At 45.0% G+C, this 15,788-nt stretch overlaps 1 protein-coding gene across 1 annotated transcript in view; it reads right to left on the bottom strand.

Moving 5' to 3' along the window:
• The window catches only part of LOC136586754 (corticotropin-releasing factor receptor 2), a 251,085-nt gene that overhangs the window by 201,484 nt on the left and 33,813 nt on the right, over positions 1–15,788 (bottom strand). The window contains exon 2 of the mRNA XM_066584954.1: positions 10,326–10,419. Within this exon, the coding sequence (XP_066441051.1) occupies positions 10,326–10,419 (94 nt within the window). The remainder of the gene's footprint in view (positions 1–10,325; positions 10,420–15,788) is intronic.

Genomic DNA, 15,788 nt, shown 5'->3' with positions numbered 1-15,788 from the left:
TAGAGCTATAGTGGAATACCAACTCCAACATGGGCGGCGCAGTGGGAGTCAGCCTCCTCAATTCCTTTCAGAAGAGTGGGCCTGGTTGGCAGACATCTGCCATGTCCTTGGTAATTTTGAGGAGTCTACCCAGGTGGTGAGCGGCGATGCTACAATCATTAGCGTCACCATTCCTCTGCTATGCATCTTGAGAAATTCCCTGCAAACCATAAAGGCAGCTGCTTTGCGCTCGGAAACGGGGGCGGGGGAAGACAGTATGCCGCTGGATAGTCAGGGCACCCTCCTGTCTATTTCTCAGCGCGTACAGGAGGAGGAGGAGGAGCATGAGGAGGATGAGGAGGAGGGGGAAGAGACAGCTTGGCCCGCTGCTGACGGTACACCGGCTGATTGCCTGTCATCCTTTCAGCCTGTATGGCCTGAGGAGGAGGAGGAGGAGGAGGAGGAGGAGGATCCTGGCAGTGATCTTCGTAGTGAAGACAGCCATGTGTTGCGTACAGGTACTCTGGCACACATGGCTGACTTCATGTTAGGATGCCTTTCTCGTGACCCTCGCGTTGCACGCATTCTGGCCACGACGGATTACTGGGTGTACACACTGCTCGACCCACGCTATAAGGAGAACCTGCCCACTCTCATTCCCGAAGAGGAAAGGGGTTCGAGAGTGTTGCTATAGCACAGGACCCTTGCGGACAAGCTGATGGTAAAATTCCCAGCCGACAGCGCTAGTGGCAGAAGGCGCAGTACCGAGGGCAAGGTAGCAGGGGAGGTGCGGAGATCGAGCAGCATGTACATCCCAGGCAGTGCAACAGTCTTTAAGGGCCTGGCCAGCTTTATGGCTCTCCACCAAGACTGTGTCACCGCTCCCCAGTCAAGGCTGAGTCGGCGGGAGCACTGTAAAAGGATGGTGAGGGAGTACGTAGCCGATCGCACGACCATCCTCGGTGACGCCTCTGCCCCCTACAACTACTGGGTGTCGAAGCTGGACACGTGGCCTGAACTAGCGCTGTATGCCCTGGAGGTGCTTGCTTGTCCTGCGGCTAGCGTCTTGTCGGAGAGGGTGTTTAGTGCGGCTGGGGGAATCATCACAGATAAGCGTAGCCGCTTGTCAACCGACAGTGCCGACAGGCTAACACTCATCAAGATGAACAAAGGCTGGATTTCCCCAGACTTCTGTTCTCCACCAGCGGATAGCAGCGATACGTAAGCAATACGTAGGCTGCACCCGCGGATGGAAGCTACGTTCTCTCTCACCATCCAAAACGGCGACATTTCTGCTTCATCAATCTGTGTCTAATATTCCTCCTCCTCCTCCTGCTCCTCCTCCTGAAACCTCACGTAATCACGCTGAACGGGCAATTTTTCTTAGGGCCACAAGGCTCACTCAAATAATTTTTCTGAACAATTTTTATAAGTTTCAATGCGCTTAAAAGCGTTGGAACTTTAACTTGAACCAATTTTTCGTTACACTGGGCTGCCTCCAGGCCTAGTTACCACTTAAGCCACATTAACCAAAGCGATTCACCTGCCATCTTGGTTGGGCATGGCCAATTTTTACTGAGGTACATTAGTACTGTTGGTACACCAATTTTTTGGGGCCCTCACCTACAGTGTAATCATAGCAATTTGTATGTTCTTCGCCTGCACTCATGGTACCGAAAGGTGTGTGGGGTTGGCCTACACTTTAGCTACATAAATGTAACTTGGGCCTTGGCTATACTAAGGCTACTGAAATGGAACTAAGACTGCGCTCCCGCTATACTGCTGCTTCAGAATTGTTACTGGGGCCTGTCTTGAGTGCTACTATTGCTGACATGGAACGAAGACTGCGCTCCCGCTATAGTGCTGCTTCGGAATTGTTACTGGGGCCTGTCTTGAGTGCTACTATTGCTGACATGGAACGAAGACTGCGCTCCCGCTATACTGCTGCTTCGGAATTGTTACTGGGGCCTGTCTTGAGTGCTACTATTGCTGACATGGAACGAAGACTGCGTTCCCGCTATACTGCTGCTTCGGAATTGTTACTGGGGCCTGTCTTGAGTGCTACTATTGCTGACATGGAACGAAGACTGCGCTCCTCCTATAATGCTGCTACTGATATGTTAGTGGGGCCTGTCCTAATGCTACGGCTGAAATGTTACGAATTCTGGGCTCTGCCTATACCGCTGCTAATGGTATGTCTCTGGGGTGTGGAAACAGAGGCTTCCCAAAGACATGATGGCGGCGAGGCCATTTCCCACCAACGCGGTTACTGCTAAGGTGCATATAACCACGGACACGTGGAGAGGACACGTAGTGCCTCCAAAACATCCCCCTCCTCCTCCAACAGGGAAAACATTCTTGGCAAATGCCTTTGCATTGGTTCGTCTGGTGGCAGTCCAAGAATTTCACCTTTATCGACACAACAAGAGAGCCCCCACACCATCCCCCCGCCACGACCCACTTAATCCTGGCCGCATTCCGAAAACCAACAAAATACAACAGTGCTACTAGGTCCGCAGTCACCACCACATTACCACCAACGCGGTTACTGTTAAGGTGCATATAACCACGGACACGTGGAGAGGACACGTAGTGCCTCAAAAACATCCCCCTCCTCCTCCAACAGGGAAAACATTCTTGGCAAATGCCTTTGCATTGGTTCGTCTGGTGGCAGTCCAAGAATTTCACCTTTACCGACACAACAAGAGAGCCCCCACACCATCGCCCCGCCACGACCCACTTAATCCTGGCCGCATTCCGAAAACCAACAAAATACAACCGTGCTACTAGGTCCGCAGTCACCACCACATTACCACCAACGCGGTTACTGTTAAGGTGCATATTACCAGTCTGACTGGGGCATGCAGACACCTTGACAGAATGAATAGTGTGTGGCACATAGGTTCCCCATTGCTATGCCCACGTGTGCAGCTCCTGATGGCGGTGGCACAGGATTATATTTCTCATTGCTTCTGTACAGCATTGTGGGCTATCGCCCCGCCCCTTTTAAAGAGGGTCGCTGCCTAGCCGTGCCAACCCTCTGCAGTGTGTGCCTGCGGTTCCTCCTCATGGCAGACGCACTTCTAAATAGACATGAGGGTGGTGTGGCATGAGGGCAGCTGAAGGCTGCGCAGGGACACTTTGGTGTGCGCTGTGGGGGGGAGGGGGGGCGGTTGGTCAGCATGTAACCCAGGAGAAGTGGCAGCGGAGTGTCATCCAGGCAGTGATTGTGCTTTGTTGTAGCTAGTGTGGTGCTTAGCAAAGGTATGCCATGCTAATGAGGGCTTTTCAGAAGTAAAAGTTGTTGGGAGGGGGGGGGCCCACTCTTGCCGGTATTGTGGCTTAATAGTGGGACCTGTGAACTTGAGATGCAGCCCAACATGTAGCCCCTCGCCTGCCCTATCCATTTCTGTGTCATTCCCATCACTTTCTTGAATTGCCCAGATTTTCACACATGAAAACCTTAGCGAGCATCGGCGAAATACAAAAATGCTCTGGTCGCCCATTGACTTCAATGGGGTTCGTTATTCGAAACGAACCCTCGAACATCGCGGGAAGTTCGTTTCGAATAACGAACACCCGAACATTTTGGTGTTCGCTCATCTCTACTAGTTACATAATGAATGGAAAAAAAAAATTCACTAAAGATATTTAACCCCTATCTAGAGGATAGGGAATAAGTATCTGATTACTGGAAGTGCGATTGCTGGGGCCTCCAGTGATCTCAAGAACTCTGCACCTGAATGCCCCTGTGAATGAAAATGTTGGAGTGCTTAATGGTAACTGGACGGAACTCATTACAGTCAATGGATTCCATGTGGTGCTGTTTGGTTTCCCAGCTCGGTTACGAACAATTGAATGAAATAGCAGCAATGTGAACGACCCCTTACGTAATATTAGGAATACAAATGATGTAAGAGGAAACCATTTAGAGATTTGGGGCATATTTACTTAGACTGGTATTTCATATGTTGTTCTAAGTAAATTATGTACTGGAATTTCTGCCACAAATATAGAGTAGGTGGAAAAGTAGGCCGGCACCTCACTCCTAACAGAAATAAAAGGGTAGAAGTGCCCAGTGAACTGTGATTAATGTATAGACTCACGGAATTTCTATTGAGCCCATATGTCTCTCTAAGTTGAAAAGAGCTAATTGGGCACAGCACTGATGGAGCGTTTCTGCAGCTTCATTTTGGACAATCAAGAGAGTCTCATCGCCTTGACCCCCCTTATCAATACTTCTGACATGTCACTATATTACAGTGGACACCCTGCAACAATGGCTAGCCCTCTACCCCATCTGTTTGACCACTTAGATGTAGCAGTCAATAGCAACCATGGCATCTAAGCCACTAGACATGGAGTGGCATCTTCTGTCAGCCAACTGATCATCACTGATGCAATTGCGGGGTGCCCAGAGATTGTGATGGAAGTCAGAGGCCTGATAATGTAATACACTGCAATATACAAATATTGTAGTGTACTGTATGAGCGATTAAGTGACTAAAAAAAGTTCTAAAAACCTCCACAACATAGTAAAAGTTATAAAGAAATCTTTTTACATTTACGATGTAAAAAATATATGCAATGAAAAAACAAACCCAATTGGTATCACACCGTTCATAAAAATTGCAATAAAGTATCATATAATTTATCCCACACTGTGAGTGCTGTAATTTAAAAAGAAATACAAAACTTATTGTTTTTTGCTCAGATCACCTCCCAAAAAAGGAGAAAAAAAGGCATATATACTCCAAAATGGTACCAATTAAAGCTAATTCTCCCACAAAAAAACAAACCCACACACAGTGTCAGGAAGAGAAAAACAAAACAGCTATTGGTCTCAATATATGGCAACACAAATTCAAATATTTTTCAAACGGCCGCTCCAGTGAAGACAGATTTTTTCCCCATCTGTTACACTTTGGAGGTCTTCTTTGTATATTGCACTCACTTCCATGCAGTGCAGCCTCCGGTGATGCTTATGAGGTACCATGTTGATGCTGCTTTTAATTTCACTGTTCTGTGCTATCAATGATCAATTAGAGGCTGTACCATCTCTGCCTTGCACTGACGACAGTTTATTTAACATTACCTTCTATATTCTTCTACATAAGCTACAGACCATAAGTATAGTCAAGATGCTGGGAGGCTAAACTATCATCTTCTTCATTATAAAAGTGTGTGACAGAAGTTGTGCAATCATCATTATTAACTGTGATAGGAGCGTCTGTACTCCCCTCTAAGGGCTCATTCGCACGAGCTCTGTTTCTGCGCATTAATAAGCGTGAAAAGATCATGCCTATACTGCCCTAAAGATCGTGTGACACTACTGAGATAAATCTCAAATTACATGTCCTCTTAAAGCACCTGAGAACTTTCCTCCCCTGCCTTCCCCTCCCATGTTACCTCCCCCAAACCCTCGAAAAAGTTAAAATGTACTTTGCAATTAACAGTCATGATATTTGTACAAGCTTTTACTTGAACTGTGATAAAGCTGTAATTTACCTGTATACTTGTTATATAATAAAAAAAAGAATTCACAAAAGAAATAAAGATCGCATGAATGGGATCCGCAGAGAAATGGAGCATGCTGCGATTTCTTCCCGTGCGTGTGATCCACATGCTGGAAAAAAAGAAAGAAAAAAAAATCACATCCCCATGCATTAAATTGCTTACTGGAGCCGCGGCTGCTGCCAGTGGCTCCAGTGAAGACAATGGTCTGCCGGCACCCCGTAATTGTTTTTCAGGGAAGAGCTTTAAATATAAGCTCTTCCCTGAAAAACAAAAATTTTAGTGTAAACAAATATACAAATACTTACCTGTCTGCCGCTGCCATGTTCCCATGGGGATGAAGAACACATCTGCCGCATGCGGCAGATGCTTCCTTCATCCCCGCAAGGAAAAAGAATTCCCTGCTGCACCTGCCACATGTGTGACAGATGCAGCAAAGGAATTCTTCATCCCTGCGGGAAATAAAGAATTCCCTACCACAGCTGTCACAAATGACAGCTGCAATAGGGGATTCAGCTGCCGGCATCGTGCAATTGTTTTTCAGGAAAGGGCTTTAAATATAAGCCCTTTCCTGAAAAACAAGGAAAAATGGTGTAAAAAATAATAAACATCACATACTCACCTTCCTTCAGCTGACGGTGCTCAGCTGCGTCCTCTTTAAGCTGTCCCCGGCTCTCAATGCAGTTCTTTCTGAAAGAGCTGCTTCTGATTGGCTGAGGTGCTCAGCCAATCACAGGCAGCTCTCGGCTATCAGTCATTCAGCGAAAGCTGCCTGTGATTGACTGAGGTGCTCAGCCAATCAGAAGCAGTTGTCTGTGATTTGAAGACAGTGCGTGCATTCCCTGTGGTGCACGCATGTCCTATCTTTGCAGGCACACACCTGTAAAGCACAGACATGTGTACACACCATAGAGAATGCATTGGTTCCAATAGAAGCGTGTTTTTGTGCGTTCGTATGCACGCACAAAAACACGCTCGTGTGAAGCCACCCTAAGGGCTAATGCCCGCGGGTGGACTTATGCCACGTTCCCTGCGGCGTAAATCCACAATGGAATAACGCATCTATTAGGTTCTATTGAACCTAATGGCTCAATCCTCACATGCGGGATTTTGCTGCGGATTTACGCTGCGGGAAAAACATTGCGGCAAGTTCTAATTCACCGCGTTTTTGTGGCAGCAGGAGGTCTCCATTAGTATAGTATTAATGGAGACCGGGGGAAAACGCGGTAAAAAGCGTGTTTTTCCGCGATCGCCAGCAGGGACTTTTTTGTTTATCTCCGCAGCGTAAAACCGTGGGCGTATCCTGCTCCGTCCAAGGGCAGGAGGCCTTGCTGATTTATAGATACTGCTGAGCTAGCTATATAGTAAATGAAAAAAACATCACTGCAGTGGCCCTTTAAAGATTTTTTTATGCATCATAAAAACATACAAAACCTAAATAAACTTGCTATTGCTGTAATCAAACTAACCTGCAGAATAAAGTTATTGTATCATTTATACCGCATAGTGAGTGCTATAAAAAAGTGGCACAATTGATTTTTTTCCCATTCCGCCCTACAAAATTTCTTTTAAATTTTCTCAATACATTATATGGTACATGAAATGGGGCTATTATAAAATAAAGCTCGTCCCGCAAGACACAAACCCTCAAGCGACTATGTTGACAGAACAGTAAAAAAAACGATAGCTCTTGGAAGGCTGGGAAGACAAAATTAAAATGTCACCACTGAGTGTCAGGAAAAGGTTAAATGGCTCATTGAGTAAGAGGATTGAGAAGAACATCAATAAACAGTCAGGACAGAATAACTCACCTGGCTGACATAACATGTCGCCTGAAGTATTAGCTATTGTCAGATTCTAGATTGACTTTTCGCTGTTATTTCCTTTATGCATTTTTATTGCAAGTTACCAGCACAGGCCGGAGCTGTAATAAGACTCCTATTGTGTAATACAGAATCACATCAATAAAAGGGTCTGACATTGACTTACAGAAATGCTGCCTTCCAATAGGTGGCGCTGTAGAAGCATTGTTCAATTTACCATTTGCATAAATTTCCCAGGGGAGCATGCATGGCCTTATAAGTTTCTTTACACCTTCTAGATGCTCTCCCTAAGGAGAAACCATACCTTTCCTGACCCTGAAACCCAGCAAGGCAAACAACCTACTGCACACTAATGAGGGGCAAAAACCTTGAAACTGTCTGTACATGGTTCTCTTTCCCTTCTGGAGAAGTTTTTGGTTTATACTCCCAATCATGTTACAAGGCTTGTTGAAAGATCTGACATTGACTTGCAGGAATGCTGCCTTTCAATAGGTGGCGCTGTGGATGCATTGCTGTAGCTTCCAATTTGCATAACAGGGAGAAACTGACATTGTTATAAATAAAGGAGAAGATTTAGAAAGGCTGTACTGTCAGAATAGTGGTCTACGAAGTCCTACAAAAGCCTGCATGTAGAGATGAGCGAGCGTACTCGGAAAAGCACTACTCGCTCGAGTAATTTGCTTTATCCGAGTATTGCTGTGCTCGTCCCTGAAGATTCGGGTGCCGGCACGGAGCGGGGAGCTGCAGGGGAGAGCGGGGAGGAACGGAGGTAAGATCTCTCTCTCCCTCTCTCCCGCCCGCTCTCCCCTGCTCCCCGCTGCGACTCACCTGTCAGTCGCAGCGGCACCCGAATCTTCAGGGACGAGCACAGCGATACTCGGATAAAGCAAATTACTCGAGCGAGTAGTGCTTTTCCGAGTACGCTCGCTCATCTCTACCTACATGCAGTTCACCTACAACATGTGAGGATGTGGAGAACTTTGGGCATAAGACCTTTATTAAAAATAATTCTACATCTAACTAAATATAAAATCCAACATGTCGAGAAAAACTCCAGTGGTGACATTACAGAAAGGAGAATCCAGGACAAAACATAATGACCATTTACTGATGCTACTATTAATATACAGTCACATTATTCTGAATGCCGCTCCCACCATTACTCTAGGCTTTATATTCTCTTTAGACCCCCAGCATACTAGCGTATTTAGTGCTGTATGCAGTCCGTGTTAGTCAACGGACAGCACACGGCTCCATAATAGGGCTATGAGGTGTTTTTCATGTATGTGAAAAAAATTGCACTACTAAAAATGCTTTAAAAAAATGCGTCGAACTCACATGCAAATCACATGACATGTGAGCGCAATACGTTTTTTTTCACTGCTATAGTAAGTAATAGACAATTCTTGAACAAGAATCGCCAAAAAAAATAGGACATGCTGCGATTTTGCAAAAATCAGAACATTTATCTGAGTGAAACAAAATTGCTCGTGTGAATCATCCCATTGAAATGAATAAGAAAGGCAACCCAGAAATCAGTCGCTCCCATGCAAGGACTGGCTGGAAACCACAACAGATGCACAAGAAAATGGAGTAAGTCCAGCGTAGGGTAAAAAAACTTCTTCTCTTAATTGAACAATCCAGGCAGACATAGAGGAGCAGGAAGCATGTAGACGGCATTCCTGCGCATGGACATTAAAGAGTTCTTTTCAAGTAGGAGTCCTGTCCCTCTTGTAATCGAACAGAACTCGTGCGTGAAAATCATTCGTGTGAATACAATCTCAGTCATGCAATTCTATGAGCTGTAAATAACAATAGGGGAAGGAAAGTGATATCCATGGAGGATGGCAATATTCAAGACACCGAGTTAATATTCTCATTTACACTTCTTTAGTCAAGACTGAAAATCCTATCGTCACTGGATTTTGCCAGCCTGTCTCCCCAGGAATCTGGTGGCAGCCGGTGATAAGTTTGCCATTCCACCACTTCTAGGTAATGTAGCCAGTGTTCCTTTAGCTTTGAACTTCTAGCTATGCTTTCAATGTCTAGCAATATTCTGTTCCTTTTTGTATCCTTGTTTGTGGAAGGCAATGATCTCTTCTCTTAAATTTTTGGGCCACCGACGTAGGCTGCCTTCGCATTGGCGCTGGAACCTCTGTTCGGAGGTTTGGTCACAAATCCGGTACAAAATACCAAAAGACATAGCGCTGCACTAAAATCCAGAGAGCCCATTACAGTCAATGGGGTTGATTAGGCAATGTTCAGTTCTGTGATAAGACGGATCCGTTCAACCAGGGGATTCCCCTTTCCTGCTCCCATGGTGGAACAGAAAAATGAAAACCTTGCCGCAGATGTGAAAGCAACCTTAAGGCCCATTAGACATAACGATTTTCGCTTAAAATTCGTTTAAACGATCGAAAATGAGCAATAATCATTACATGTAAAAACGGTATCATCATGCACTTTTCAGTAAAGGTAAACTTAAACTCCATTGTAAAGCCACAGAAAGATAAAGTCCTATAAGGACCGCATACTGTGTTCTCTGTGGATGCTGAGAGGTTACATTGTATTCTGCTGGCAGCCCAGCCGAGAACAATGCAGCTGTTTGCACAGCAGGGCATGTGATTAGTCAAACTCCGGGCTCTGTAAACAGCTCCTGGGGGCTGATTTACATGGAAATGAAGATGATAAACTGTTAATGGACATTAGTGTCCTTTAACACTTCAAGCAAAAAGATCACTAAAACTTTCAGTCCTTCAATCATTTGAAAGATTTGCATGTAAATGGGCCTTTAGAAATATTTCTAATATGCAATCATCGCAGTCAACACAGTCCTAACTGGTCCAGTTATTTGGGGTATGTTATCTCAGGCACATCTGATACAACTAATGAAGCCTGTCTGTTGTATGTCCAGCTCCACAGAGATCAGCGTGAACCAGTCTGCAGTATCAGGGTCATTCCATAGTCATTGTTAGCAAGTTGTGTAATTCCCCATTGAGGGTGGCCTACCTGTGATGTTGAAGGCTCCTGAGAGGACTTCACAGTACTTCTCCAGCAGGGTGGTGAGGGACAGGTTCTCCGAGCTTGTGCACTGAACGACTATCTAAACGGAACGAAAAATTGAATTCAAGCGAAGTATAAAATATGTAAATCTGAAAACTTTCTCGAATTCAGTAACTTTTATACCATGCAAATAAGATATAGTTGTACACATGTCCCTGGACAGACAATCAACATTTACCCGAAGATTCACAGTTCTATTAGTACAGAGTATGCAGGGTTTCTCTCCTGGACTCTCATCTGTTCATTTCTCCTGTCTTCCCATGTGAAAGTGGAACCATTGGCTCCCCTTACCAAGGCCCAGGTACAACTGCTACTCTGCACCCCTACAACTACACCACTGCAGGGAAGTGTCTGAGTATGACAAGCAGCTCTGGAGTACAAAATGCTGCTCTAGCAAGTTAAACGTAGTGTAGACTTAGGGCGTGTTCACACCAGGTGGATTTGCTGCGGAATATCGGAAGTGGACATTCTGCAGCAGATCTGCAGCTGAGATGTCTGCATCACAACCCGCACCATTTGGTGTGGATTTTGATGCAGAGTTCACCCCCTCATTGAGAAAGGTTTATTCCGCAGCATATCGGTGCTAAAATTGACATGCTGTGGATCTAAATTAATTTCCCCAGGGATTTTGGGCAGATTTTTTCAACAGTGTGTGGACGAGATTTTACTCCCATGTCCTCTCTTATGTCTACTAGGCCTCTGCTGGATGCTGCAGAGCACACACTGCTCTCGTATCCTCTCTTTTGCCTGCTCAGCCTCTGCTGGGTGCTACGGAGCACATACTGCTCTCATATCCTCTCTTATGTCTACCAGGCCTCTGCTGGGTAATGCACAGCACTCACAGAACTCAGGCTTCTCTTATGTCTACTACACCTCTGCTAGATGCTGCAGAGCACACGCTGCTCTCATGTCCTCTCTTATGTCTGCTAGGCCTCTGCTGGGTGGTGCGGAGCACTCACTGCTCTCTTGTCCTCTCTGCAGCTCCTTTGTGCTCCTCTGACCCAGTTCTGTCCTTTTTATATCACCCCCACAGACCTGTTAGTAAGCTGGCCCACAGTGCCAGCTTATCCCTGAATTATTTGCTATGGAGGGGGTGTGCCCAAAGGTCCTTCTTCATATACACAGCCTCTAGGAGACTTCTACAAAATGGCGCCATCTGGCGCTTGTACCACATGACCATAGGCCGCAGATTCCAAGCGGCTGTACCACTTACACTGTTAGGGAGGGTGCAGGGCATCACGTTACAGAATTATCATGCGGTATACATTGTACATATAGACTGTCTTGTACTTTTTATATGTATTGTTGCCAACTCCTTTAAGAGAATATAAACATGAACGCATTTAAATGTTATTATTGAAAGCTGATGCGTATTTAGCGCTCTTTCAAACAAGCAGAGTTATTCTCCAGGCCGCAGTGGAATTTGTAGCTGCAGAAACTTGCTCCAAAAATTTGCATGACTAAATGGACGCGCTGCAGATTGAGAACCCGCTTATATTTAAAAAATACTGTGGGTTCACTGCGGAAATTTTCGGCTGCATATGAAGGAAATTTTAGAAATCTCCTCCACATGGCTTGTAGTGGAAATCCTGCATCAAAATCCAGTACAGAAATTCAGCGTCATTTAGGCCCCTTTCACACAGTCGTATTTGCGCATGCAATATGCAGAGAATAGAACCTATTGATTTCAATCGGTTGATGCACAAAATTTTTTTTCCTGCGCGTTTCGGTCACATAAAAAAGCAAAAACAGCCTGCTCCAATTTTCATGTGTATTTGTGCAAAGGAGCATAAAAAAACACTAGAAGATGCTCAAAACACCGCGCAATAGTGCAGGAAAAATAACACATATGGAACACACTAGACTAATTAGCCTTTTCAAATTGGTGGATATTTTTTTGCTACATGCCAATGAACATGCCATGTGGGCATAAAAAGTACAGTAGAATACGGTGATGCACATGCAAAAAAGCATAGTTCATGCCACAAATACCTAGCACTCGGGTGCACAAAAATACTCATACGCACGTGTGAAGCCCTTACACTACATGTGAAGCCACCCTAAGGTCTTCTTCACATGGGATTATTTGCACACGATAAATACAGAGAATAGAACACATTTGATTTCAATGAGTTCGTTTTCAGCTCTCTAATTGCACACAAATGCACAATATGCTGCGTAATTCCGTAAAAAAGAATATGGATCTCATTAGTGTAAAAGGCCTGTTAAATCAGGGTGGGGGTGTCCCGCACCTATGTGAACAGTCCCTGCATGCACAAAAAAATAATATAGTAAAATGTGCTGATACATGCGCAAATTAGCGTTGTTTATGGCTTAAAACATTGCGCTAAAGCGTGCGCAATCCCGCATGTTTCTTGTTGTCACGTGATCGTGCTTTATATATGTGAAAGTGCCTGCGGACTGGTAGAGAGCTGCCGAGAGTAAATGGAGTTGGTACCAAGAACAGAACCCTATAGATAACTAGGACTGTAGATCCTTCTGTCAACCTGTGATTTCCTCCGTGTCGCACCACTTTGTCCACCATTAACCTGCTGGTGTGAGTAAAATACCTGTAATTGTACTGTAAATAGTTTTGTGCAAGTAAAGAAGCACTGCCGACCCCGGCTTTGCTATTTCTCTGTGAATGTGGACCAGTTATTTCACCATCCGGATTCACCGCAGAGTAAGGAACGATGGCGTCACCTGTGACAGACTGTTAAGTTAAACCACGTATTGGGTTACCCCTTTTGCAAGACCTCCCCTCTGTAACTTGGACGGGTCCCATGCTATCCTCAGGGTGGGAGATGGTAGAGCCCCGTGACAAGGCCCAAACTCTACCCCACTGTCTCCTAGGCTGAGGGCCCGCTCCTTGGACACTGCATACATATCACTATCTAGGGATGATATATGTTTATGAAGCATATCCTGACGGCAACGGATCAGAATAATGTTCTGCTTGTGTCAGTGTGATATATGAGAGCAATGTTTAGCCCAGTGGTGCTTTTTAGGTTACTGCACTTATATCATGTGTGCACCTGCAGACTCTTATGACAGCTGGTGAAATTGCAAATCATTCAAAATATCTCTAAGAAACTGTACTGATGTAGCAGAGCTGATTTTGTTGACATCACATTCCTGAGAAGAGACCGTGGCATTCACATTAGCGCAGCAGCCTCTTGAAACAGCTGATCAGTTAGGGTCGCAAACATACATTTTGATCAAATTATGTTGACCCATCCGCCGCATTCAGGTGAACCCCAATGGGGTACCGTTAAGCCCTACCGTTAAGCATTCCAAAAAAACACCTTGAATTATTTTCAATGGGGCCAGAAAAGCATTGCACAGCATGCAAAGTGCACATGAGTGTGAAGCGAGGTTTGCCATTGAAAACAGTGGGAAACACTTGTGTGGCTGAAAGTATGGCAACTTTTGACACAAAAACATTATTTTTCACATCTGCGCTGGAACCTCCAGTTGGAGGTTTCAACGCAGATCCGGCACAAAGTACCGGAAGAAATTGCGCGGCATGCAGGACTTTTTAAAATGCTAGTCAGCTGAGTGGAAACCAAGCAGACCCCATTCCAGTCAACGGGGTCCGTTCAGCGCTGTTTGGCTCCATCATAAGACGGATCTGTTCGGCCAGGGAATTTCCCCTTTCCTGCTTCCATAACGGAGCAGAAAAACAGAACCCCGACGCAGATGTGTCAGCAGCCTAAAGAGTTCAGCATGTCCTGTACATCCCTCTCCCATATGTCGCCCTGGCCGTACACCTCATTCATGTCCATTCTGAATTCAGCCTTGACGGAAACATAGCACTACATGGTGTATTATATATGTCACATGGAGAGATCTGTCTTTCGTTAAAATGTTGAGACCCCCCTCCCCCACTGCACTGATATAGTTATATATATTCAACGACATCAAGTTTGCTACCCTGAAAATACAAAAAAAGTGTTAATGGATTGATCTAATCCTCCAGCGCCTGGAGCAGATGCGTTAAGTAGAAGTTGACATTTCACAAATATCTGAATTTAAGATGTATATTCTTGATATCGCTTCATTACATAACACTCTTTGAAGCTCCTTTATGTTAAGATCTCAGCATGCCTAAGATTTGCAGTAATAACAGGTGCTCCTGGAGGAAAGGATATCTGCTGCATCACATGTCTTCCGATCTTACATCTGCAAACCCTTGGAATTAGAGGGGTCGTCCCAGATATAGGAAGACATGGCTTCCAAAAACAGCGTCACACTTGTCGCAGTTTGTGTGGGGTTCTGCAGCTCAGCCCCTGTCACTTCAATGGAACGGAGTTGCAATTCCAGACCCAGCCTGTAGAAGAAAGCAGCTAAGTTATTTTAATCATGTGCCACACCTTTGGTAATGTTACAGTATGTTGCTTAATCAGCCAGTCCAAGGTATCGATGCAACCAAAATTCATCAGGCGAGTCAGGAGAGGCAACTGCTGCTTCATTTGGCCTCTAGAAAGCAGAACACAAAAATAGAGCTCTCTAACAATAAGGATGAGCAAGCCCCAGAACAGTTACTATTGAGGACACTACTGGGGTACATTATTAATATTGGGTCCACTACTGTGGAGACTGTTACTATTGAGGGTACTATTACTATTGGGACCACTACTGGGGGCCCTCTTACTATTGCGACCACTACTGGGGGCACTGTTACTATTAGGGGCACTACCGAGAGCACTATTAATACTGGGAACACTATTACTATTGGGGCCACTACTGGGGGCACTGTTACTATTAGGGGCACTACTGAGAGCACTATTAATACTGGGAACACTATTACTATTGGGGCCACTACTGGCGGTACTGTTACTCTTAGTGTCACTACTGAGGGCACTATTAATACTGGGGACACTTACTATCTGGTCCACTATTAGTACTGGCACCTCTATTACTATTAGGGCCACTAAGGGGGACACAATTGCTAATTATGGACACTAAAATAACAGAGGTAAAACATATGTTACAATAAGCCACACCACAAACCACACCCCTTTCTATCTTGGCCAGTATTTTTTGTGACAAAGGTGGCAACCCTACCAATAGATGGTTTTGACAACTACTGCTGCCATCTCAGAAACATGCAGCAGCAATTGTTTCTTCTGAAAAGAAATTAACATTTAAATTATCCCAATCCCATCAGCAGGTGCCATAGGATAAACTGCCCTCAAATAGGATTGCGTTTTTTGTAATTGAATATGCCCTTCAGCCAATCAGGGGTGATCATTTCTGAAATTCCTTCAAGCAGTAAAGTATTGTGCCTGCAACCAGATGTGTAGCAGAGCTTTCCTTTGTTTGGGGCAAAGGTTTAGTTCAGCGCCCACCAGTAGGTTCTTGCAAAACTACCTAAAAATAATGCCAATACACACTTTGAACTCGTCT

The sequence above is a fragment of the Eleutherodactylus coqui genome, chromosome 12 (genome assembly GCF_035609145.1).
Source record: "Eleutherodactylus coqui strain aEleCoq1 chromosome 12, aEleCoq1.hap1, whole genome shotgun sequence".
In the NCBI taxonomy this organism is placed as follows: domain Eukaryota; kingdom Metazoa; phylum Chordata; class Amphibia; order Anura; family Eleutherodactylidae; genus Eleutherodactylus; species Eleutherodactylus coqui.
The sequence above is the reverse complement of the archived record's forward strand: the minus strand, read 5'-3'. Positions and strand labels throughout refer to the sequence as shown.